Source organism: Pocillopora verrucosa, chromosome 2 (assembly GCF_036669915.1).
Source record: "Pocillopora verrucosa isolate sample1 chromosome 2, ASM3666991v2, whole genome shotgun sequence".
NCBI classification, from domain to species: domain Eukaryota; kingdom Metazoa; phylum Cnidaria; class Anthozoa; order Scleractinia; family Pocilloporidae; genus Pocillopora; species Pocillopora verrucosa.
The window spans coordinates 19,532,333-19,557,964 of record NC_089313.1 but is presented as its reverse complement, the minus strand read 5'-3'; the positions used below and the strand labels follow the sequence as shown (position 1 = coordinate 19,557,964).

General features: G+C 35.2%; 2 protein-coding genes across 2 annotated transcripts; one reads left to right on the top strand and one right to left on the bottom strand.

Annotated features, from left to right (window-relative positions):
* The first annotated feature begins 307 nt into the window (after positions 1–307).
* LOC131790680 (small integral membrane protein 14) lies at positions 308–3,919 on the top strand. The gene is made up of 5 exons (XM_059107923.2): positions 308–614; positions 740–788; positions 1,619–1,718; positions 1,933–1,978; positions 2,772–3,919. Exons 1-5 carry the CDS (start codon positions 531–533, stop codon positions 2,811–2,813), a joined length of 321 nt encoding a protein of 106 aa, XP_058963906.1. The 5' UTR covers positions 308–530; the 3' UTR covers positions 2,814–3,919.
* Positions 3,920–4,172: 253 nt separating this feature from the next.
* On the bottom strand, positions 4,173–24,760 carry LOC131790681 (clustered mitochondria protein homolog). Its single transcript, XM_066162755.1, has 50 exons — positions 24,620–24,760; positions 23,997–24,172; positions 22,988–23,073; positions 22,205–22,376; positions 21,436–21,579; positions 20,664–20,800; positions 20,259–20,328; positions 19,792–19,876; positions 19,534–19,612; positions 19,061–19,107; positions 18,916–18,959; positions 18,428–18,487; positions 18,229–18,272; positions 17,774–17,866; positions 17,533–17,624; positions 17,117–17,193; positions 16,656–16,681; positions 16,443–16,490; positions 16,165–16,237; positions 15,667–15,758; positions 15,460–15,500; positions 14,874–14,928; positions 14,694–14,772; positions 14,421–14,535; positions 14,257–14,326; positions 13,795–13,960; positions 13,478–13,546; positions 13,231–13,292; positions 12,997–13,074; positions 12,827–12,897; positions 12,476–12,548; positions 12,264–12,330; positions 11,976–12,028; positions 11,683–11,724; positions 11,222–11,279; positions 10,784–10,877; positions 10,622–10,698; positions 10,380–10,489; positions 10,206–10,257; positions 10,018–10,114; positions 9,675–9,717; positions 9,177–9,257; positions 8,888–9,013; positions 8,263–8,348; positions 7,842–7,877; positions 7,351–7,444; positions 6,834–6,917; positions 6,395–6,454; positions 6,058–6,155; positions 4,173–5,544 (listed from the first exon to the last, which is right to left on the bottom strand). Exons 2-50 carry the CDS (start codon positions 24,154–24,156, stop codon positions 5,451–5,453), a joined length of 3,960 nt encoding a protein of 1,319 aa, XP_066018852.1. The 5' UTR covers positions 24,157–24,172; positions 24,620–24,760; the 3' UTR covers positions 4,173–5,450.
* Positions 24,761–25,632: the final 872 nt, after the last annotated feature.

Below are 25,632 nucleotides of genomic sequence, written 5' to 3'. Positions count from 1 at the left end.
CAGCTGGGATCGTAAATTATTTAAGCAGGTGTCTGGGTGACAATGTTGCTATGGAAGAAGTCAACAACTTTCAAGGTTGAAGGCCTGTTTAAAACCCATAGTTAAGGTTTTAAAATTCCGATTTACGGATTGTACGACGAGAGCTTTCCTGAGTGGGTTAGAAAGCTTTGAATCAGCTAGCAATAACCGTTGATATAAATTGTTTAGAGAGGACAAAAATTCCACCTATGTTTGAGACGTCGGGAGACTTTTCATGCATGCGTAATTGACGTCATCCGGGATTGTTACCAAAACAGTACGTGGCGCGACCGTGATGCATACTCTTTCTGAACTCAGTCGTGCAAACCTTATTACCTAATACAATCGTGGCGATCTGACTAACAGTGTGGAGAATAACGCCGGTATTTCGTCATTCAGTTCGTTATTCTGATTTGTAAGGTCGTGGAGCGTCAAGTAACGCTTTGCTTCGTTAAAAGACTTTTCTAGAACAAGCGATCACTACTACTCTCTTTCGAAAGCTGAAGTCAAACATGGACGGTGGTGGAGGCGATTCGTTTGATCCATGTGAGTGTATATGCAGCCACGAAGGTGCAATGCGAAGACTTATTTCTTTGGTAAGTACTAATTATTTTTTTTGTTATAGCTTGATCTAGTAAATATGTTTCTTTCTCGTGAGTTAAATTTTGTTCGCAAGGTATGTCAAATCTTGTGTGCTGAGATGTCCGGTTCATCTTTGCAGCTGAGATCCTCTCAGAGTTATTGTACAGATAACCAGTGCTTGCAAGAATGTAAGTTATCCTTTTTTTCTTGCTTGGGCTATATGGGAATGAATAATGTATTTTAGAATCTCGACAAGGGCGATTGATTTCAGAAAAGGTCTGGTCGCTTGATGATTTATCTGCGAATTGGTAGCTCTTAACACTCGTTGACATACACGGAATAAAGGTGTACAAGCAAGCAAACGAGGGAACAGTGTTTGTCATGATTATTCGGTGAACTACAAGTTTTAAAACGTAAAGTTGTGATAAATTTATGTGCCCAAACCCTAAGAAGCAAGTGAATTGCTGTTGTCTTTATCATTCGTCCTTGAGCTTCAATTTGTTTTGAATTCTTCTGATAACAATTTGAAGCCGTTAGTGTTTTTCAAGGCAAATTAATTATTTATGGAAAATAAAGTCTCCTAAAAAGTTGGAAGTCAAGGGTCATTTCCAAACATTTTCTATTTGAGGAATCTGTCCACTGATATGCAAAACCATTGTTACTAAACGTACAAAGTGGAAATGTTTCCTAGTTGGAATTTTAAACTCTCACGTGATGTGCGTGTGCGAATAGAATTTTTAAATATAAGTATAATTTTTCAATATCGCAAAGTATCTATGAGTTAGAAGATATCTCAAATTACCTAGTAATTATGCAGATGAGAAACATTAAGTTTCCATTCAAACAACTAAGTGGTCCCAACTTAAAATTATAGTGGAGCTATATTCATTTGGCTTCTATAAGTTGTTTCTCCTCTCATTTAGTTGTTCTATTTTATGATTAATTATAATTTATCATTAGTTTGTGATCCATAGTACTTATTTTTGTTCTAAGTTTGGTTTTCTTGTATGCCACGCAGTACCAGGCCCACAGGGAAATGATACTGGAGGAGACAGTCACACTGCATTCTATATTATGATAGCCTGGTTGATTATTGCTTTTGTCTTGTATCTACTCAGGTAATAACTTCAGGTTTTATGTCTTAATGCATGATGAGAGTAATGTAATTTTTACATTACTTCCAGCTACATTTAGTCAATGTGTGAGAAGCAGAAAAATTGCATCATTAGTGGTGGTTGACCTACAAAAATCCAGTTTATAAGCAAACAAGATAGACTTGCATCAATGTAAATTGTTTTATCATTACTAAGGGGCATGATTACTTGTTTTCAGACCCCAGAGTATGAGACAAGGTCCAGAGAAACCAAGTCGCAGTGATGTAAGTTGAATAGTTAGCATTATACTCTATCAATCAACACCAAAAAAATTTACCCCAATTGATTTTCCCTTCATGTCCACCCTGATGAAAGCATTATTTTAAAATTTCATCTAAGATAAGGGAGAGTTTAGCTATTGTTACAGGAGGGGCATGTTTGTTCATAAGGTTGTACTAGAGAACACTGTAAAGTTTGTATCTCATGCAGCACACTGTAAGCTGTTCATAAAAAAATTTTCCTTGGGGGAAAAAGATGCTCCTATTTTTGTCCTTGGACTTCATCTGTTCCTTGAAGCTTACATTTCTCCTTGAGCTTGACATTTAGTAAACTGTTTGCATCTCGGAACACATGTTCGCAGACAAATTTGGGGTCAAATGGAGACTACTGTTTTTATATCTGTAATGGAAAGATATTTTGATGTGTCTTTACAAGTTGTTCAAGTTATTGATTAAAATATATTTTCCAAATTTGCTAGGATCAGGGTCTAAGGTTAGGTGGTATTAGCGTTCAATTACTTTTTGGTTGTCAATACCCCATACTTCCCAGGTATCCCTTTACACCTCTATTAGCTGAAGAATATACATAATTTTGAGAGATTTTCTACCCCAAATCAGAAAATGGGTGCACTCTGTCTGGTAATTTGGTTCTTATGACGACTGAAATCATACTTCAAAAGAAAACAGGCACAGATTGGAACTGGATTGAATTTTGGTTCTTATGTGGCACCAAGGGTTATCTTTCTCTCTCTTTTTTTTCAATTGTTGCAATTTTTATCTTTATTCTCATCATTTTCAGAGAGATCCTGGCCCTCAACCTCCAGCACCTCCTGTGCATTAAATGGACCACACTCATTGACCTCTGATAACAAGGATTGACTTGTTACCATATAGTGACATTAATATTGGCAATTAGATTAGGCATAAACATGTAGTAAGCAAGATTATGTACAGGATGTGTTATTACCTTCAGTCAGATGAATTGTAAACTCAAGTTCTGTGTCTGAGAAGTGGGATTAAGGTTCATATGTAGTGATCCAAAGCACAATCTGTTATTAGCTGCAAGTTAAATGCTAAACAATTCTCTGAATATTTGTAAATAAGTGTTCCCCTCCTTAATGCAAGCCCAAGATGCATTTATTTAAATACGGGGACTGCTCAAGTTCATTGCGTTAGTTTGAGTGAATCATTTTGTAGTTTCCTAGTTCCATAAGATGTGAATAGATGATAGATTGGATTGATAATTCTTTAGAAGTACTGAATTTTGTTTTGTGTAACATAGGGGGGGATTGGACAGTACTTTGGGTAGGAGTGCAATATTATTGAAACTCTTGAAGAAACTTTAGAGGTTTATCCAAATGTTAAATGGTTTGTTTACTCAACTTGTTCCTCATGCTAATCAATGCACAAAAGCAAGGATTCATGGGGATTTTTGAACCAGTCATTGAACAGTACATGAATAAAAAGGAGGAATTGGTGGGAGGTTTGAAACAGAGAACAGAACACATACAAGTATCCATGCTGAAAAAGAAATTGTTTATCTGTGTAAATACTGAGATAATGGGTAAAAAGTGGGATAACTGTATCAATAATAACATAGTGCAAGTTATATTACAGAAGGCATTCTTTAAATTGGTACATGTAGATAAAAAATTAAACATTACCATTTAGGAATGTTATCTATTTATTGCTTTTCATAATGTAACATCATTCTTAAAGTGTAATTTTCAATTTGCTCTTTCTAACTTGTGTCTGCTGGGGTTAGTAACCCATCAACAAATTAAGAATTACTCCTGCAATAAAAAAAATGGCAGTTTTATTATTATTACAATTGATTATTGATAAGTTATGCCAATGCCTACTAGTGTACAATTATTGTAATGCAAAAAAAAAAGAATAAAAAGTGTCATTTGATTTAAAATTGTGATGCTGTGCATTGTTTTTTATTTACTATTATTTTATCTTCCCTTTGTAGAAACCCTTCCTATGTAGACAGGCTAGTTATCAATCCTAATTATGATCTGGGCTCTGAAATTGTAGACTTCTGTCCAGGGATTGGTAAATTAAAGTAAATTCTTTGAAGATAGGTGTCAAATTTGCTATACCTGGCAAGTACCTTATTTTTCCAAACATACCAAAATACACATCAGAGTGTACATAATTAAGTCTAAAGGCACAATATTGAGAGTCAAGAGGCAGCTAAACAGAATTGTTTTTTTATTCCCTGTCAAGCACTCTAATTCATTGTTAAATCTGGTTGTTAGATGAGTTTTCAATTTGGATCAAAATTGGTTGATGTATCTTTTCCACATTGTAAAATATGCTTGTAATGACGAGTCATTCAAACTAAACCTTTCTGACCACATCAACAACCACTCAACAAGCAAATTCAAGTAAGAAGTCAACCAAAAAGATCTTAACATTAAATAAATATTTTAAAACCCAATTATTTTATAATCATTACAATAAGCACTTAGTTACCTTCATTATAAAAGAGTCTTGATTCACACTACACAAGTCAGTGACAACAAAGGATCATATTAGAAGAGCAACAAATTGTTGCAAAGTTTTGAAACAGTGTTAAAGTGTGTGAGCTGACAAAACAATTAAAAGTCTGAAAAGGTGGCTCCTGGCATTTGTACACAGCACAAGAAGTTAACCAACAATTCAGAGAGAATTTGTCAGTGCTTGAACTCCCACTACCCAAGTAATGATGGTGATTTCTTCTATTCTTATCATCTGCTCCCTGAATGATGTATTGACATTGTAACAAGAAGTTATACATTGATCAGACGCGAGAGCTAGAAGGTTAAACCAAATATTGGCTGTGTATAAACAATTTTTGGAACATGAAAGTGAATTCACTGCAACATGAAGTGTAAGAAAGCTCAGGAGATGAACCACAATAAATAGAACACTGGAAAGTGTCATCAATAATTGTCAAGAGGGAATGGATCATGTTCTGACCACATTGATCAAAAAAAAAAAGAGCAATCACATTGTTCAAGGTTGAAAATTTCACTATCAAACAAGTTCAAAACTATATGTGTCCATTGTCTGTCATCAAATATTTTGACAACCATTTCCAGAAACATTAAAAATTGATTAAAGGACTAAGAATTCCCTTAGTTCTGTAACTAATAGACATGTTCAGTTACAAAAGAAATAATAATTGCAGTAATATAACACTTTACCAAGTGCACCCTTTCATTTCACATAAAATCGTGAACTTTCAAAGGTTCAAGCAAGGGCTGTCTAAATATGTTTGGACTGGGACTGCCTTCAAAACCTTCATTGATTAACTGGCAAATGACAAAATTCTACTTTCCCATCAACAAATGCATTTTAAAAAACATGTCCAACATAATTCAGTAACAAAACAGGGAGCCTTTAAGCAGTTGTTGCACGTTTGGTGCAAACATGGGTGAAACTCTAGCTTGCATTAAGTTAAAATCAAGACACAAACAAATGTGCTTGTTTAATCCATCTCCAAAACTGCAGCTTGGTTGCTACTGAGCACATCCTGAGCTGTGTCATTCTGGGCTATTTTTTTCACTTCTGCAGATGTATCCCTGGGTAGAAAAAAAATATATTAACACAAAACATTATTAAAGGGAGATAAAGAAGAAATGTCTTAAAATTCAGAGAAAATAAAATCAAGGTTTTAATAGGAGGCATAACCAAATATAATAATGGCAAAACTGGGCATTTCCTTAATTTATATTAGTGGTTCAGCCCTTCAACCACACAACAGATTAACATGTAACTTCTCTCTCCCATCTCATTATATATTATCCAGAACAAAGAGTAATAAGAACACAAAAACTATCAGCTAGAAGGTTTTTTCTTTAAATGAGGCCATCAGTTTATTATAAAAATGTATTGTATTCTAAAAAGAAATACAATAATAACATAAAGAGAGTAAAATGGCTAGGCAGTTACTACTGAAATCCATTTACAAACTGGAGAAGAAATTTGGGCAATGACAAGGATGATGCCATAGTGAAGTTCACTAAAATACAACATCTATTATTAGCATGTACATCTATTTCATGATACATGTATAAAAATATCAGTGGACATACTTTATGGGAGAAGTCCCAGAGGAAGGAACCCCCTGGAGACCAGATATTATTCCCATCAGCTGTGAGATGTTTTCATCATCAGGTGGCAACACAGGGATCTGCAAAACCCAATAATTTTAAATACTGTTATTGTGTATACAGTAAAAACCGCATAAGGATGTCCTTTTTATAATCACTAGTTCAATACCTCTCTTTGGCTACAAACAAATGGTACTTTCCACTGTGAAAGGAACAACACTCCAGAATCTAGAACTTCAGTCCACAATTATCTAACATTACAAATAACCACAAAACATCTAGTCAAAAATTGTTGGGAACTTAAAAAGTTCCTACTCACCCCTGAAGATCTTTTGTTATCTCCATCTTTAGCTGTTCCTCTTCCTGAGATTTCATTTAACTTTTAAAAAACAAATGAGGATATTTCATACAAGCAGTTTGTTAAAAAAGCTAGCATATTTTCAATTCCAAAACAATCAATTTAGAAGTCTACAAATTGGGATTCACTGGACAAAAAGTTATTGTAACAATTGCCATCATATATAAATAATGTTAATTTGCAGAAATCTTTATAGAGAAAGAAATTTCCCAACAGCAAGTAGGGCATATACAAAAATTAATCTGTTTTATGCTTATATCAGTGAAGCCATAAAATTAGTTAACAGGACTTGTTTTGGAAGCAACACAAACAGAACTCTTTGTTACAGAGATCTGTCACAGAAAGTATTCACATATAATGTGTGCTGACCTGAAGGAAGTTAGTGATCTTTACCAGTTACCTTTTTCTGTATAAGAACAGCCTGCTGTGTGCAGTGCTTGAGATATTCCAAGCTCTCCTTAGTGCGACTGTCTGCTTCACCAAACTATGAAAATGAGAACCTTATTACCAGTTATTGCATACAGGGTTTGTATAAACAGCGACAGTGCTCCAAAATATGCTTGAAACACCTCCAAACTTTTTCTCTCAAAATAGGAGTTGAGGAAAATCTCAGGGAAGTTTGTATTTTAGAGGAATAACCTCCAGAGATTATGTTGCTTTGCATCTGTTCAATTACACCACTGACAACATCAAAATGTGTGAAGGACAAGATTTCCTTGGGCCTCAAGAAACTTTTTTTTTACATCCTTATCGACCAATACTCAACCAATGCAAGGCATTTTGTATCCAATTGTTTATACAATAAAGAGACAATTAATTGCTGATAATGATGTTTTCTACAAATCCTTTTTTCTAACAGGTCATAGTTTACTACCAGAAAGTAAATATCAACAGCATTATTGCCCACATGAAAATACCTTGCTGTTGTAAATAGCAAAAGCAGTCTTTTCTGCAGTGAGTGCTGCTCTGTAATCATTCACACAGGCCTTTGCTCTTGCAACCAGGTGATAGCTGTAAAGTAAAAACATCTTGACATAAACTTTTGAGGTAAATTTCATTTGCTATGAAAAAGTTTCATTTTTAATTAAACTGCAGGTATGACTGTGGGACACATTAAAAATTCCTTTACAGATTCACACCCAAGATAGGCAAATATTATCAATAAAGGTCAGTGATGTTTCCTGTGCTGTCATGTGGCCATTATCAAATTGAATTGATTAGAAAAAAGGGAAGAAATGGTTCAGTTAAGTTGACATGATAGAGAATCACTAACGCAAAGTCACTCAAATCTGATTTGGTCTTTTAGTGCATGGTCGTTACAAACTAAATGTAATCAATTTTAAATGATTATCGTTTGTTGGCCAATAAAAAAAGAGGAAATGTGACTTATCCAAATCAGAGCACTTACCTCATTGCTGTATGAACACTTTCTGGGCCATGGTACCTAGAAAGTCAACATAAAATTTCCAATTAATCACTTCAATTGCTACAACAGTTAAGGGAGCTGAATTGTATACCTGACACTGATAAAAATTATTAATGTAAGATCCTTTGTGGATGTCTTGCCCACTTTCTTTGCCTAAGTCTTCACCTTACTCAGGGGCAAAGAAACATTCATGCTGCAGTGCTAGCAAAGATGAGGGCCTATCCCTGGCTAGATATAATTTTCCCAGATAACATAATCAATGTTCTAACCATATTAGACATAAAACATGAAAGTTACTTCATTGCAATAAAATCCTGTTATAAACTCCATAAACTTTTATCAGTAAGGGGCTGATAAGTTGATTGGAAAGAAAAAGGAGAACACAGGGATATGTATAGCTTACTTCAGTTGTACATCAAGAGCTTTCTCAAGAAATTTTTCAGATATCTTGAACTCCCGCTGTCCATGTAGGATGAGCCCAATGTTGCTCTGATCAAATGAGGAATGGGATAAAAATAAGTGTTAGAGGCTGTAAATGTAGAATAAATTACAGGTAGATCAGGCGACACAAACAAAATTACATGTGGGTAGGTCACCCTCATAGTAACTGGCTTTGTTAAGGGTGATGGATGCTCAAATCACTTATAGTGTACATGTACATGGTAAATTAATGATTATTGACTTGAACTATGTGCTAAATGAGAATGTAGGCAGCTACACATTTGATAAAGGACTGTTAGAAAACATGATGCAATTATGCCACAAGTAAAATCAGCCCTTGATATTACAGAAACCATAAAATATTAGATTGGTAAGGTAGGAAAAAAGACCAATGTAGAAAATATCAACCCACAACAGTAAAAGATGGAAAAGAATGTTACAGATTACACATGAGCATATTGAAAAACTTCATAGCTTAAGTTTGGTTTTCTGGATAAGTTTTGTATGGTATAGGAATCTCTATTTTTTGTGGAAGGCAAAACTGTTATGTTTAACTATTCAACTTTTGAAGTTGGGTAAATATTTACATCAAAGGTAGCCATATCAGGATGTCCTTCTCCATACACCAACACTGCCAGGTGTCTTGCACGATACATCAGCTTCAATGCCACTGATGCCAGTCCTGCATTGTGACAATACAGAGCCAAGTGGACCTGTCATGTGAATACAAAAAGGCATTTATTAATTTGAAAAAGTAAACTAAAATAACCCCCAAGTAGTAAAACATGAATTTGTCAACTGTTTAACTGCAAAACAGGAACTAATTTTTTTTTGGAGTGGGGGAATAATCAATTTAGGAATTGATTTTAATCTTACATAGGCAATAACTGTGTCTGGATGATCCACACCAAATACTCTCTCACAAACTATCACAGCCTTCTTCTGATAACTGACAGCCTGCAAAATAAAGAAACAAAAATTACACAGTCAACTTAGCAGTAGTTGGCATTAAGCCTCATGAGCCTAATAACTGAAAGACAAATCAACTGGATAAGGAGTATTGCTACTCCTCTCCAACTGAGTGAAAGTTTATTGAATGTAACTGCCTTGAATTCCACCAAATCTACCAGCAGTTTGCCAGTATCCATTTATACTCTAAGGTAGAGAGAGGAACTGTGAGTAAAGTATCTTGGCTATGGAAACAATGCAATCAATTAGTTACACTGGCTGGGTCTCAAACTCAACCACTTGATCCAGGATCCAAAATGCTAACTGCTACATTGCAGAACTTCTGACCATATTTATCATAAACTTGAATACATAACACAACAATGTAACAAATAGTAAACACAAATCACAGTGGCTTACACTAACCTGAACAGCATCTTCAGCCAAGTAATGAAGCCTTGCAATTGCCCTATGGTTCAAAATAAATCCAATTTAAAAAAAGAAGGTGAAAAAAATAACCAAGAGCAAAATCATAAGAATTTTTGGGTTGATTAACAGACAGTATTTGTCACTGCTACAGGATCTAAAAAGAACTGTCATAGAAGCAAAATATTTGTAAAACCATTATCAAAAGCTGTCACAACATTTTCACTTAAATATTAGTCAAGCTTTAGTTATGTAACAATAAATACCTTTAAGATCCCTCCCAATCTTGCACCAAATGAAATAAGTGGCAGTGGACTTAACTACAGAGAAATATGAGTTATACCTGTAGCAAGTAGCAATATCAGCATGTAATGGACCATACACTTGATGGAAAAGATTGAGAGCTTCTACCATGAGTTCATGTGCTTCACCAAGAAGACCTGAACCAGACAATAATACATATACAATAAGTTCAACCATGTTATATTTACACATCATGAAGTTTGAGTATATATCTTCTGTAAAATCTACCTCCTTGAAGGCGGCCTTGGGCTGCTTCAAATATTGCTGATGCATCATATGCCTGCAAACACATTGAAGAAGTATTATTTAACAGATTTAGTGCTTTGATTCTACATGTGACATAATCTTTCACCCCTTTGACTGTTGGAACATAAGAAAAAAACATATACCTCTTATACTGACCTTTGGATTGGTGTGTTTTACTATCGGAAACAAATTCATTATGTCATCCTCTGTGAAAGTTGGGTGTTTCCTGCTCTCAAAATCATAATCTCGCAATAATATCTGGACACCTGCAGAAGACAAACAGAAGCAATTAACAAGTGAATGATTCATTCTTTATTTCTTGTCTATTACAGTTCACTATTGAAAGATGGAAACCTTGAGACATGCATTGCCATGATAATATCCTGGAGTCAATTTACCTGTTTTTAAGCAGAGTAACCTCAGCAGGGAAATTCTGTGTATGCGGTATGACAGGAGAACTTCATCACTGTTTTTGCTGCAAATAGGAAGCACAAGCAGATAATATTTTCAATTAACAATACCCAAAAATGACACCAAAAATATTGAACATGAATCCATACCATTTAAGCTCAAATCCAAATTGCTTTTCTGTGTCATCAACTATTGATTTCCAAAGTTCCTCTGGAGTAAGTGTTGCCCAGGCTACAGTGGATGCTAAAAAGGACATGAATAAACATAAAGAAAGGCCTCTAACATTTATCAGGATAGTATGACAAAAATAAAGTCATGATGAAGATTTAGACCCTTGTCAGATACAAATCTGCAGTCATATTCTCTACCAACTGAACCACAAATTAGTTGTTGGCTTTGTAAGAAATATTTTAGGTTTAAAAGTGTTTAACATTCTTCACACTGTTAAGATCGCCAATTCAAAATTTACAGAAACAAAAACAAAACAAAACCGTATGTTGAACTAAAACTATAGCAAAAATAGCAGTCACTGTCAGTGATACTTCATACTGTATAAAAGAATCATTCTATTTTTTCATTTAATTTACCTCCATTTACTGATGTTTTCAGTGGTTTCCTTTTACTCTTTTTCTTCTTGTTTATAACCTTGAGGAGGAAATGAAATGATTAACAAAAGGCATGCATGTCAATTGGAAGGCTGCACCAGCCAGCATTCAAGTTAGTTTGCCTGACAATTTCCTAGTACCCATTTATATTCAGGAAGTGTGAGAGCTGCTTGCCTAACACTCATAAGACATTACCATGCCTCATCAGAAGTTTGATTAAACCCTTTTCCCTGTACTAGTCCACAATCCTTCTCACAAAGGAGTATGGGATCATTTCATTGACAGTGGCTGGTAACTGAGCCCAACACCAGGGGTTATGCTATAAACCTTCTCACCTCCAGTCTTGCAGGCTGATCATTAACTCAGGCCCCTTTAACTTCCACCACACAAAGCATACTGCCGTAAATTCTGGAAAAATTAACTTAACAGATAGCATACTGTACCTCTTCAGCTGGGAGATGAGGCTGAGGATTAGGATATACACCCTGAAAATAAAGAAATTTGTCTTTAAGGCATGCATTTAAGCCACCATGTATTTGTGAATCAAGGAAAAGAGCTTGTTTCCCTTATTTTTACCACAAATGAACCACTTGTTGGAAACCTGTCACACTGGTTTTCTGCATCAAAATTCCTCAACCCTGTCAAAGTGCTCTCCCAACCTTATAAGACCTGTTAAACCAAGTTGCAAAATTGTGACAAATATGATCTCTTAAGATCAAAGAATCCTGTCACTTACCAGGTAGCAATTCAAAAAGTGACTAACTGCAACTGAAAGCGTCCTCAAATTTGCTGTCAACAAAAAAAGAACGAAAGCAAAGGTCAGTAAAATTTCTGACTTGATATAACATGTCATCAAACACTTACCTATCAAACAAAAATAACCAGAACATTGTGTGATCATGGGGTTAAAACAGAAGACTTCTAGTTGCTTTGATTTGAAAATTTTGAAGCACCAACAAAATAATATCATGAATTGTAAGTAATATTACAAAAAAAAAAACAATGTGAAACATTATAGATTTACCACTTTGCATGTGCAGTTTAAACAGTTGCTTCACAGTCCTGGTGATCATTTCCATTATTGCAATTTTCTACATGAAACAAAAACAAAGAATTTTCATTGACAGTCCCTTGATCATTTCACAAAGGGATGCAGTTTTTTTTGGGTAAAAAGTTGCTGTTGTTGACCCATCCACTCAGAGGATAATCATCTCAGTAGCAATCAAGTGCACTTACATATACATGTTCAAGATCTGCCCGCAGAGCCAAAATCGATGCAACTTTACCTAAGTACCTCATGTTTATGCCCCTATCAAAAGAAAACAATTCATACAAAATTTAAAAACATTAATTACCTTTGCCTTACAAAAAGTATTGCTCTAACTAGGAGATCCCAAATAAATAATATTTGAGACAACTGCTGAAAGATCACTCGCTCATCCCCTTCCAGCTTCCAAGGAGATACAGGGCCATAAAAAGGGTCACACTCTAACAGTCAATTTTTTTAAAAGGGGGGGGGGACAGTTTTGATGCTAGTAAATTAAGACCTGAGTTGTTCCTCAAGGGTATACTTTAATGACAACTTACCTACTGTGCATAATCTCTGATAACTGTGAGCCATCAAGTGGTGTCTGGGATAAACTTATAAAATCTTCCACCTAAAATGGTATGTAAGAGTGTGACAGGGTTACACAAAATACACTTCGATCCATGCCTAGGTTAACATTATTTTAGGAAAGTATGAAGCAACTACTAACCATTTTTATAATGACTGTTTCTGCTAAAAAGTCAGATGCATCCTGTACTAATAGCTTGTCACATGACAATGCCGCCTCCTAGATTAAAAGAATAGCATTAAGTAAATGAACTCCATATGTCATTGCCACACTCATTTAACAACCAATCGACATTTTTTTGCAGAATGTTGTGCACATTGATTGTAGAGCCATCAAATGTACAAATAATTATCCTTAGGAAGAAACAAACACTACCTCAGAAGGTGCATGCTTTATTCCAGGTGCGTAGATGTCAGGGTTAAATCTTACATCAAACTCTGTTGCAGAAAAACAACATCAGCTATGACTACAACTTTCTATCATTTACTTTTAAAAGTCACAAAAAGAAGTAAAAAAAAGATGAGTTGTTTTGCATAATGCCTAACCATAATTCAGGCTGTTAAATGATTCTATGTTAATAAAAAGCACAGCTATCAGTGATGAAACATGCCAAAGTGCCAACCTGATTCACTAATTGAACCAACAGCTTTGGAGGCTGATTTAATTGCATCTGATGAAATGTCACCTGCATCTGGGAGAAATTAGGATTGCAAAACAATAATCAAAAACTGATTTTACTCAGTCTTAACTGAGAACCAACAAAATATTCCGCCCAAATGTGACACCAGGTTTGGGAATAGAATCAGGGCCCTAACAGTGAAGGGTGATCACTCCTTCCAATGCATCATTCCTGCTCTGACACAAATCTGCTTCAAGTTTCCCATGTTTAACAGTTAAAATCTCTTTGTTATTATTACTTGGTTTGCTTCTTTAACTAACCTGTGGAATTGTCAGATGATATAGATGTACTCTCCTCTGCCTCTTTCACAGCGTCTTCTAATTTGCTTCCACCCTCAACATTTCCTTCACTGATTTGTTTATTCTTGTATGGACACTCAATCTTCTCACCTTCCACATCATCCACAGGTTTTTCATCATTCTTGTTCTGCAATTAAATGAGGTTGAACAGTGAGTTTGTTCCATCTGTGGAACTGGGGAAGGGATATCTCCTTACTTGCACGCAACCCATTAACAAACTGCAAAACATGTATGTGCATTGATCTGGCAGTTTCTTTGCTGACAATTCTCCAAGTGGTTTCCTTTCACACCTTTGTTTTGGCAAACAGAGGGCTTTATCAGTTGGTCAATTTGTCAGTTTTATCACACTGTATGTCTTAAACTTCATTTACATTGTGGAAAAATGCTTAGCTATGGACAAATATTTCCCATTTTGACAGTTACCTGCATTTCCTTCTGTTTAGCAGCTGACACATGCATGGCAACCAACTTCAGGAAAAGCACATAACGCAACCTATGAGAAAATTGATGAAAAAGCACTGGGTATTATTTAAATGACTACAACACGCTTTCAAAAACTCAATGTATTTTAAAGCACCAATACTTACGCAACAAATCCCTCAATAAGCTCCGGTCTCAAACAACAAAGTTTGTGCTTATATGGACGAGGAAACATGAACTTGTTCCCTTTTTCATCTTCATTATCACAGCTTTGTTTTCTCTCTAATAAAAGAAAAAAGATAGTTCAAATTTAATGCCTACAACTGTTGGAGAATACTCAAAATCCTTAGCATACACTGCTTACTAGACAGCAACAGATACTTTACAGTTTTCATCCCCTGCTAATTAACACTTAAAGAACATCAAAATCAATCACTTACCTCCCAAAAAGTTAGCATCTGGTGGAAAAGTTCTGAACAGATCCAATATATAATGTCGCCCATCAGACCCTATGATGCCCTGATTCAGAGATTTGGAGAGATGTTTAGTAAATCATCAACTTCCTAAACCAGAATCCTTTCCTACATTTCAGTTAGGGAAGAAGATCAGAGTTTACTCACTTTACATTCCACTGAAGAACAAAGTTCAACCTCCTCACCATCTGAGTTTAGAACCCTACCAAGCAATTCATATTAACAACTAATTGATATTGACAAATTAATCATCAGTACTGATAAAAAATAAATTTGTTGAGATAAATTATATCATTATAAAATGAGGTTTTGAGATTGTAAATTATAAGCACAACAGCTTGAGTAAGCTTCAAATCTAAGACAACACAGGCAACTAATTTTAATCTCGCTGCTGCACACTTGCACAGGGTGTGACTGTCAGAGGCCTCCATGCATAATCTACCCCCTTTACATTAAATAATGGATTAGCAATTGATCAAATATAATTAAGTTCAATTTTCCGGTAAAGAAACCAACTTGATTACTTCTATGTGCAATCCTAGTGTCTCTGTGTATGTTTTTGTTCTGCTTTTCTGTAATGACAATTCTCGTTTATCAGTGAACTCCTTTTTTAATCCAAGAGTCTGTAAAACCTAGCTTTAAAGTGCTGAGCCATCTGTTCCATTCTTTGCATTCATAGAAAAGAATACTTGAAACATATTGAATAGAATTTAAGAAATGAGAGGTTCCATACTTGTGAGGTCTTATTCGAATAGACTTGCCAGCATTGTGAAGCTGAAAGTGACATAAAACATTTAGTTATTATCATTAACCAAATACACAGCTAAGTTCATTCTACATTAAACATTTTAGCAGTAATCCTTATACACAAAGGATGCCTGATGACTACTAAAACAGAAGAATAACACATTACTAAGTATGTGTTTGGTAATTCTCTCACCAGCTCCAAAAACTTCCCATGACTTGAGACATTTTTCCCTGAGTCCACTGAACCATAAATAACCGACTGCTCCTGTTCACGCTGGAGAATTCCTGAAGAATACAGACTTGATATATTTAATGAACAGATAAAATCACATGTGCACCATGCAAACAAGGTCATACTGTTATTGTTTGCATGCTATAATTACTAAACAATAAATATTTCCCTGCTGTTAGAATGAGTGCTGACATATCCACAAAGTACATGACTCTTAGTCCTCTTATTCCAGGTTGATACAACAATTGAAGCATTTGTTTTAATGGAGAGAGTGAAACCACCGCACCTTTCAAAAAACTTTGAAAGCAGGGTGGAGAACAAACCACAAATTAGACCAACACATGACCCAATGTGAGAATAGATCATACTCAGACCACAGTGGTAAGGACACATCCTTGTTCCCCCAACACTAAGCCTAACAATCCTCAAATACAATTAAAATGAAAATTGAAATTTTACCTGGGATGATGGACTGACCAATGACCCTGTAGCCACGGTAATCTACTATAACTGTGCTAAGAGTGAAGAGACCCTGCAGAAAACAAACACCTATCTTGTATCAATTGGCCTGTTATAAAAATTGTGTTAAACATAAACACATATACTGATAGATCCATCAACTAAGGACAAGTACACTGTATTAACTATCCAAACTGAGAGAAACAAGCAACTTTTCTCTCTCTACTCTTCAAACAGAACTCTCAATGGCACCCACAGTTGTATCTTAAATCACAAACCTGTGTGTCCAATCTGTTATATGCCATAACTCCTCGGAGATCTCCTCCCTGTAGAAAATGTCATAAAATCACTTGCATGTTGTAATCCTCAAATAAATATCAAATGCTAGTTATAGAGTTATTACAAACTAAGCATACTCCCTTGATAAGTTGTAATAAGAGAAGAGTAAGATTTTTAAACAAGCAAGTAATAGACAATAACTGAGAACTTACAGCAGCAGCATATGCAGCCTCATCACCTGACAAAAGTAATGAAATGAACAAAAGTTAATGAGGTTTAATTTAATTTTTTTTGTCATGCTCAGAGATTAAAGTTTAATGACTCAATGTTTTCTTCCAGCAACTGGTTTACTTTGTAAAGCTGTTTTTAATTCATCACGTCTGACTTTGAATTTTAATTTTCAAAGGAAGCCATCTGACTGATTTCATTAAATAAATCTCACATTAAAAAAATAAACAATTTCTGAGGGATAAGAAAGTTGATTCTTCTCATTGACAAAAGCTGAGAGAAAGGAAAACAAAAATCAAACTGGTTCAATAACATTTCAACAAAAAAACCAAATTGAGCCACAAGAAATATATGCAATGTCTGAGTGACATTTTAAAAATACCAGTAGGGAGAAGTTTGGGCTGAATCTACAAACACGAAATTATCTTTTAAACTGTCAGCTTACCTCCCACAGCCTCAAAATGGTCTCTGCTATCAAATGCATAACTGAAGAAAATGTTGTTCCAGATGAACATCCTTTTCCTACACAAATAACACATCCATGAGTTTTTAGTTAGCACAATAAAACTAACTACTTACTCAAGACACTATGTTACTATGCATCCTTACATCACCAAAGATTGAAACTGATCAATCACACACTCTGATAACAATGTCTCTTTGGGTTGTCAAAACATCAGTCAATGTCCCTGACAAACCCATTAAGGGCAACACTCACCCAGACCAGCAACCCTTGGGATTAACTGATCTTCTTTGATTCTGAACTCTGTTATGTTCTAATTTGTTTCCTACAGACCTATTAGGGTACTAGAAAAGTTCTATATCACTTAGTCTTTATTGTCATTAGGTTTTGAAACTTACTTCTCATCTTCTCCTGGGTTTATTGCCATGACATTACCATCAACAACAGCCATTGCACCTCTGGTTGCAGCAGAAACAAAATCACTTGTGATCTAAAAACAAATGACAGAAAACCTCAATTGGCAAATTCGAAATACAGTGTAATGTGTTCACTCCATCCATATTCATGGTATATTTTGGTTCTACAGCTAAGCAAAATTTTCTCGGAGGTATTTCTTGCATTGTAAATAGTCTCACATACCTTAAAAATTGCCCTGTCTCTTAGAAGACGCTGTTGCATGGTTTCCTTTGGCAATTCCCTAGCAGACTGGAGTTCTTCATTCCAGTCACGAAGCTGAAAAATTTTAAAAACAGAGGTTCAGTTCATGTAGCACAATTTATGCTTAGAATATTCACATAAAAAAGTCATAGAAGGTTAGCAATATTTTGTAAAGTGAAAGAACTATAATAAGGGCGTAAAAAGGGGCTAATAAGAGAATGAATGCCATTGACGTCCAGGACTCTTCATACGGACTCAAGCCCACTTTTACAGGCTCAGGTATGAAACCCTAGCTACTCCAATGTAAAATAGTGGTGTTTCATAAAATTGAGGAGTGGTGTGGTTTTCTGCTAAAGTTAGGAGGTAAACAAAAACATTCAAATTAATCTTTTTACAACAGACCATCCGTGAACTATACCTATAATAATTATTCTCACCTGTCCAGGCATGTGTTCTTCATATCCAATGCGAACTGCAGCAGCTGAAGAAGAAAAAAAAGTATTGGAATTGTACATATTAAATACTTCTTGGTATTAACATATTTCAATCAATGTGCTTTAGAAATCAAGGTCATTTGGTTATGGTTGGCTCAGCATGACTACCAGAAGATATGAGGAATTAAATTAAAATACCCACCATCTTCTGCCCTAAGAGTGTCACTGGTATGTTCTGTCTGAGGAACAGCCCAAGGAAACACTGAAAGGTAATAAAATGGTATTAGCAATGATTCGCAGTGACATGTGTCTCTTGTAGTCACATGCACTTTTATATGCTAGGTGGCTTGTGCTGCAAATGCTCCTCAATGGGACTCCATTCCATTGCAGCCCCCCCCCCCTCCACCTCCTTCACAACAGTTTGTCTCATTTCCCCTCAGTATTCTTATACCTATCCATCCTCAGGATTGGGAGGTAAATAGCGCTCGTTGAGTCAAATGTGCTTCCCACACCCTTAAATCTGCGGTACAGTACACAACACAAAAGCCCACTGTGTCTACCATGTATAAGAGGCTTCTAAAGTACAAACATAAAAGAAATGTTTCACTGTTTCTTTATTAGAGAGTAACTGTGATAACTCTCTTGAAAAATCAAGCACAAAAGAGAGGAGTGGTGTCTGTGTAACTATACCTTGAAAAGGAGTTGGAATGACTTCAAGAGGATGTCTTTTTAAGCTGAAAAATTCACAGATAAAATAGTTGTAGCTAGTTGTTTGATGTAGAAACTCTGTTAAATTCTAATTGACCTCTAGAAAAGGAGAGCAAAGTCTTCATACCTTGTCTTCTGCAAAAGGGCAAAGTTCTTCCTAAACATAGGACTTAACTGAAAAAGGGAAGAAAGTGATTTGAGATTAGTAAACTTACTGAAAATAACAATTTCAACATGCTGAAATGTATACTACCATCTGTGCTAATATTGTACCAACGATGTATTTAGTACCACTGTCAAACTTCCCAAAAGCAAGTACAAAAGGGAACAGAAAGAGTGTGTAGCTTACAAATCAGAATTTTAATTATCCCACTGACAACTTTTCCATCTTTTCTTTCTCACACTACCCCCTGATATTTTTCTCATAATAACAGTTTGTTTGAATGTTGATGGACATTTTCAGGGCAAATAAACTACTGATCACTCCTACAAGTTCAGAATTAAGAAAGACATTTATTTGCATGTTAAATCCATCAGTAATTACTAAGTAATGTCAATCTCTGATGGAGACTACTACTACAACTGCACACAGAAGCTTACCTGGTTTAAAAGTCCTACAAGTGTATGTGAACGACATGGCTCACTATGAGGTTGAGTATTAAATACTCCATCATGTGTTCTACAATAAATAAAGAAAACATACCCCTCAAATTCTCACACATGCAAATTAACATGATTCAACAACAACTTACAAGTGCAACATGTATCTAAGGGTTCATTCCTTTATCATTATCAACAAGTGCATAATCATCATTATCATTACTATTTTTAGTTATTAGATACATAAGTAAAACTAACCTGTTCACAAAAAATCCACCTGTGGAAGCAGTAATGTTCACTTGAACATCTTCTAAAGTAACCACATCAATATATAGGAGGTCCCCTGATAGAAAATGCAGTTTAACCAACAACAGTCAGCACCATAAAAAAATCACTTTCAATTTTTGAGGGGGCTAAGGAAATCAACAGAAACATTCCTTTCAAAAGGGAACAAGTCCAAGTACTTGAGCACATTAAGGCACAAAAGAAAAAGATGTATTGGGCAAGGAAACAAAACCTCTTGCTACAATCACTTTTAAAAATTAATCAGGGTTCCCCTTATGAATCAATAGAGTCTATCCTATAACCCATTACTTGGTTTCTCCTTCAGTTGCACAAAGAGACTTTTAGCTTCTTGTTTCCTATAAGTATTCTGATTTTTTGTTTCCTTTCCAAGGCTGCATAAGGTCACCTTACATTCATGAGGGTGATAATGTGTCTCTAACCTGCAAGTCGTCTATTCCCAGGAGGAGGGTTCCATGCACTTGGAGATAACTGCTTCAAACATTGTGGAAGCTGAATATACAAACAAATAAATTGTAAATTGAACAGATAAATAAGGATGAGTAAAATTAACATTAAATAATGATAATTATGAACATTTATCAGGAACATGGGTTGCACAAAAGATCTGATTGATTCTGATAATTGACTAGCTAGACCATAAAGTGTTCCAGGAATATGATATTGCTTGAACAACATTCACTTTCACTGTCATCCTATCAGCAAAGCAGTACTCCTTTGCTAGTTCAAGGAACACTGTTACCACATGATAAAACATTTGAGAAATTGACCCTGAAAACCATGTTACATATATGTCTTGAAACTCTCAGCCTTCAAACTTTGATTACCTTTGGTTCTGCATTGGATGGGAACAAAGGTTCCATTAGACAAGGAATTTCATCTGATGCAAACACATGAGTGGGAGGTAGACATTCCTCTGTAGAAACAGTACCCACATTTTGTCCCTTAACACGTAAAACTTCCTCTGCAATCACAAAAAGATACAAAACTTTAAAAAATTCAGGCATGTAAGTACACAGCAGCAACTGTGTATATAATCAGCAATGGTCAATTGTATGAAATATCAACTGCAGTTTTTTTATCATAACCAACCTCAAAGTTTTATGATATGTAATATAATTTGATAGAATTTAAACCAAGATCTTGCATGAGAGAAAACCAGAAAAAAGGTGCAGCATATCCCCATAGATTTCCTTAATGATTCAATTATTTTAAAAGTTAGCAGTTGCCAGAATCAAATTTCAAAATTTAGCATTCCTTCCAGCATAATAAGAAGCCTATGGAAGGCTACAACATCTCAACATTTATACAGTTACACAAGTCAGAATGGAGAAAGAGTCAGTGGAAAGTACAATTATATAACAATAAAAAACCTAATTGGGTTGGTAAGCTTTTGGTTTTTTGATCCACTTAATATCACATATAAAATAAAACTAAATTTTGAAATTTGATTCTGATGAAAACTGCTAGATAATGTAGGAATTTTGAATGGAAATATCCAGTCAATAAATCTGATCTGTGGATGTGTGCTAGACATAGTTTAACAGGCATATGTTAGATTCTCAATGAAGTAGTCAGTTCAAAATCACATGAATTTACCTTCTACATCAACACCAGCTACTGCAGACAGGAAGGATAAAGAAAGATGGTCTATTGCAGAATAGGCATTGACATGAAAATTGGTGCTGAGGAGATCTTTGATTCGTCGCAGATGTATGCGGGCTTCTCTTACAGAATATGGTTCTGTAATCAGAATATATTACACTTCTAAACTATTTTACATTGAGACATACAGAGTACTCACAGTACTGTTACACTATTCACCTATAATAACCCTATTAAAAAACTCTACACATTGTCAAAAATTATTCAATGTATCAAAACATGTGAGGGAAAATATGACACACCAAGGCTCAAAATCTGATTAAAAAAAAAAGTCAAAATAGCTTGAAAATTCTTGGTCTGGCCTTGCACAGAAACCAAGATACCAAGATCAGCAAATAAAGGATATCCTAGAGTCTATGGCATAAAACAACCAGGAGTATTGTTCCTTCCACTGAATGGTCCATTGACACCCCTGGTTTCCCAAACAGTTCATTCATTTTTACTAATAACATTGTACTCTTGAGCGAAGCACCATGATAGTGAAGTACTTTGCTCATGAACACATCACAATAACCCAAGCCATCACTTCAACTGGAAACCTTTAATATTCTATCCACTTTGCTGACAGGGATTTATCACAGTGCTGACAGAAGAAAACCAAAAGATAATGAAAACCTCAATGGTGGCTGATTTGCAGTCTTTCACAGCCAATAAAGTAAATGTTGTTAACTTGTATAATGTAATTAAATCATATGCACCATACCTTCTACAACCTTTATTGTAGCTTCATCCTTTAGGCCTTCAATCATGTTCAGTTCAGCAAAATCATCTAGTCGTACACCATCTATTTGAAGTGAGAAGCAAGTCCTATAACAGCTCTCTGGTCGATCAAGAACAATTTGTCTGAGGTCTTGAACATTGTCTTGTAAGGAAAACTGCAAAAAAAATTAGATACAGTAAATGGTTAGGTCCTCCCCTATTGACATTTCTTGTAACATATTGTTACACTGGATTGAGCTGTTGGTCACTTAATGTCAAATACATGTAAGATTGATGATCTTTCTTAACATGTTCAGTACTTTATTTGGTTTTCAAGAAATATTTTTCTGTCACTCAGTTCATTAATCAGAAATCTATACTTTAAGAGTATGTTGATTTATCTCATCTCTCCAATAACTGTGGATGTTTACTTACATAAATAATTCCAACCAAAACTCAACCTGAAACATACTGGTCCTGTACCTCTGTATTGTATCAAGGGTACAGAGAAAAAACCCTTTCCATATATCAAAATTTCAGAAAATTTAAGAGACAATAAAAAATAAGCACACTTTCAGAGTAAAACCCATGACAGAGCTCTGTATAAAGATCAAAACAACAATAAACTCTTTGTTTGAACACAGTCCAAAGGTCATATATGAATTATTGAATAAACTATTTTTAATTATCTATTTATGTCAGTATGAAATATATTACAAAAAACCAATGGGATGTCCTTTGAAAATATGTCAAATAAGCACACTTAGATATCTTTACACCCACTTACTGTGGCTGTGATTGGTTCACTTGATCCAGGAATCAGAAAGTGTAAGTTGACTGTTCCAGTTTGTACAATTGTACCATCCTTTGTTCCTAAGAGTTCAGATGTTGAAAATATGAGCCAACTGGTCTAAATACAATGAAACATTATGACTAAAATCAAGTAATCAGGTTGCTAGAAATCTTGAATCAACTAAAAATTTAAAATCTCAGCTATTTTGAAATTTGTAATTTCCATCATGTTACATCTTAAGTAATTTATGCCTCAAATATCATATTTAAATTTACCCTTAAAAAACACAGCACAAATGGAAATTTGATGGTCCATAATTCAGAGGCTGGTAAGGAAGGCTTTGAAATTCTCAAGGGTAACTTTCTGGTGTCCATCAGTCCAAGTCAGAATGCAAAAATGGACAAGACATTTTTGCATGCTCACCCTATTGTCAGTTGGAAAGTTTCTCCACTATCAACTTATCCCCTTTAAGTTAACAATAAGAGAGTAATGAAACAATATGGTCCAGCTTAGTACATATTAATAATTAAGAATGAGTATAGTAAACCGGCAAAAAAAAGCAACCAGAGTATCAATATTACTTTTTTTATAACAGAGAAATAAATCATATTAACAAATTTAAATACGCAGACAACTATTTGACAAAGACAGTGGTTTTCCGACATTTGAAAACAGAACTTTTATTCGAATATGCCTTAACATTTCACCAAGGCGAAAAGTTTTGGTTACATAATGCAATTCTATTAGACAAGAACGTAAGTTTGGCGTAATTTAAATAATTGCAGTGCTCAATACTGCGAATTTGGCACGATTCTCATGAGTTCCAAAGATTAAAATAAATAAATGCGTTTACGAGATGACAATTTTCAGTTTCACGAATTACTTAACAGTTAGACATAATAGTAATTTACAGTAACAAGGAATAAATCCAAACAAATCACTTTATGCAAATTGCCGAGTTGAGATTTCATTAATACTGCATAGAAAGATTAATAAATCCTACCTGTTTCGTCCAGTTGAGTGGCCTGCTCTTTGATTTCTTTTTCCTTCTTTTCCTCTATGTGTGGTGTTTCATCGCTTTTCTCTCTCAGATGAGGACAAGGTAATTTTCCTGTGTTCTCTGTCATATTTACCTCTTCGATACGTCCGGTAACAGATGGCATAATGTATTCTTCAAAGCTAATAGAACCAAATAAAAACACGGTAATTGAAATAATATTTCACCCTTGCATACTCAGTGAATAAAAAATACCAGAATAAATTTATTTACGTTGAGTAAGAATATCCTTTTCTCAGAGCAAGAAGTCACATTATATTGCATCATGACACTATTTAGAGGCAATCCTCCATGACCGGGTAACAAATATAACTCACTGGACGGCCACGTGAATTACATTTGCATATCCTTTCGTGGACATAATTGTTGGGTATTTTAAGATGGCAAGCAGTAGTCTTATGTTACCAATCATAAGATACACTAAAGATAAAGGGAATGACCTGCAAGCCTGAGTAACGCTTAGTAGTACGAACTTATCAGATCATTCATTACAAAACCTCTATCACTCCGAGCGAGATGTAAATCCTATGATGTAACTTTGAAATGCTCAGATGCCATTAATAGCTCACCAAAAATCAGCAGTGTTAAAATCAGAACGAAGAGACAGACAAGTGCCGGTTGTCGTGGTACATCAAGCCAGAAATCTCTACCCCAGTTGACGCACTCCGTGCCGTATATTCACCCTCGTGGTCCACTTGCCAACTCGTTAACTGCGCGGATTACGCAACAAGGGGGAGTGTCAGCGGTAGACTTAGGCTTCGTGTAAGTAGTGCTATTACTTCGTGCAAGTAGTGCTTACGTTGATATTATTTTGCTGGTAACAATCAGAAGGATTGGGGAAGATCTGTCTGGCAACTACACAGAAAATAGATGCACCGTTTCAACTTATCTTGAGATAGTAGCCATCCAGTTACCGACTGTACCCTCTGTTGTACCATACGCACCCATCGGCATAGAGGGCCAGGATGGGAGTTTGCAACAAAATTTTGTCTCATAGACAGATGCATTGAAATAATATAGCGCCTAAAGCGGTAAAATGAGGCAAAATGAGGCAAAATGAGGCAAAAAAGAAAAAAATGAGTTGAAGGAAATTTTAAAGAGTACCAATTCTTATTTGATAAGCCCACTTATCTAAATAAAATAACTGACAAACTTCCTTAAAAAGATAAATTCTGATTCAGCTGCTTCCTCCATCGACTTACGTTAAGAGAAGAAAAATAAGAAAAAAATTAAATCTCAAAAGCGACTGAAATAAATCAAAAGTGATAAAGAACTGACAAAAATATAAATGAAAAGATAATAGATTTAGCAAAATTGACATAAGAATTGTTTCGGAGGAGGAACAACTGAGCCCCGCCAGTTCGAGAGTGATTCCAATTAACTCAGCCGGGGAGAAGTTATTTTACCTGTCTTAGGTATAAACAAGAATCATTTGGGTCAATGAGAGTGATGTGCTCACAGACCTCTCAGCGTAAATAGGTGATTATTTATGCATGACTGGAAAGTGACTGTTCACTCGGATTGAATACTTGGTTAAAGAATACAACTTATCCTGGAGCGGTACAACTCTCAGTGTACTTTG

Excerpts from the sequence above, each read along its gene's own strand:
- LOC131790680 (XM_059107923.2), top strand. The coding sequence starts at position 531 with ATGGACGGTGGTGGAGGCGATTCGTTTGATCCATGTGAGTGTATATGC. Across the intron at positions 1,719-1,932 it reads TTTGTCTTGTATCTACTCAG|ACCCCAGAGTATGAGACAAG; the intron begins GTAATAACTTCA and ends ACTTGTTTTCAG. Across the intron at positions 1,979-2,771 it reads AGAAACCAAGTCGCAGTGAT|AGAGATCCTGGCCCTCAACC; the intron begins GTAAGTTGAATA and ends CATCATTTTCAG.
- LOC131790681 (XM_066162755.1), bottom strand. The coding sequence starts at position 24,156 with ATGCCATCTGTTACCGGACGTATCGAAGAGGTAAATATGACAGAGAAC. Across the intron at positions 10,699-10,783 it reads TTTGGATTTGAGCTTAAATG|CAAAAACAGTGATGAAGTTC; the intron begins GTATGGATTCAT and ends TCCTATTTGCAG. Across the intron at positions 5,545-6,057 it reads TCTGGGACTTCTCCCATAAA|GGATACATCTGCAGAAGTGA; the intron begins GTATGTCCACTG and ends TTTTCTACCCAG.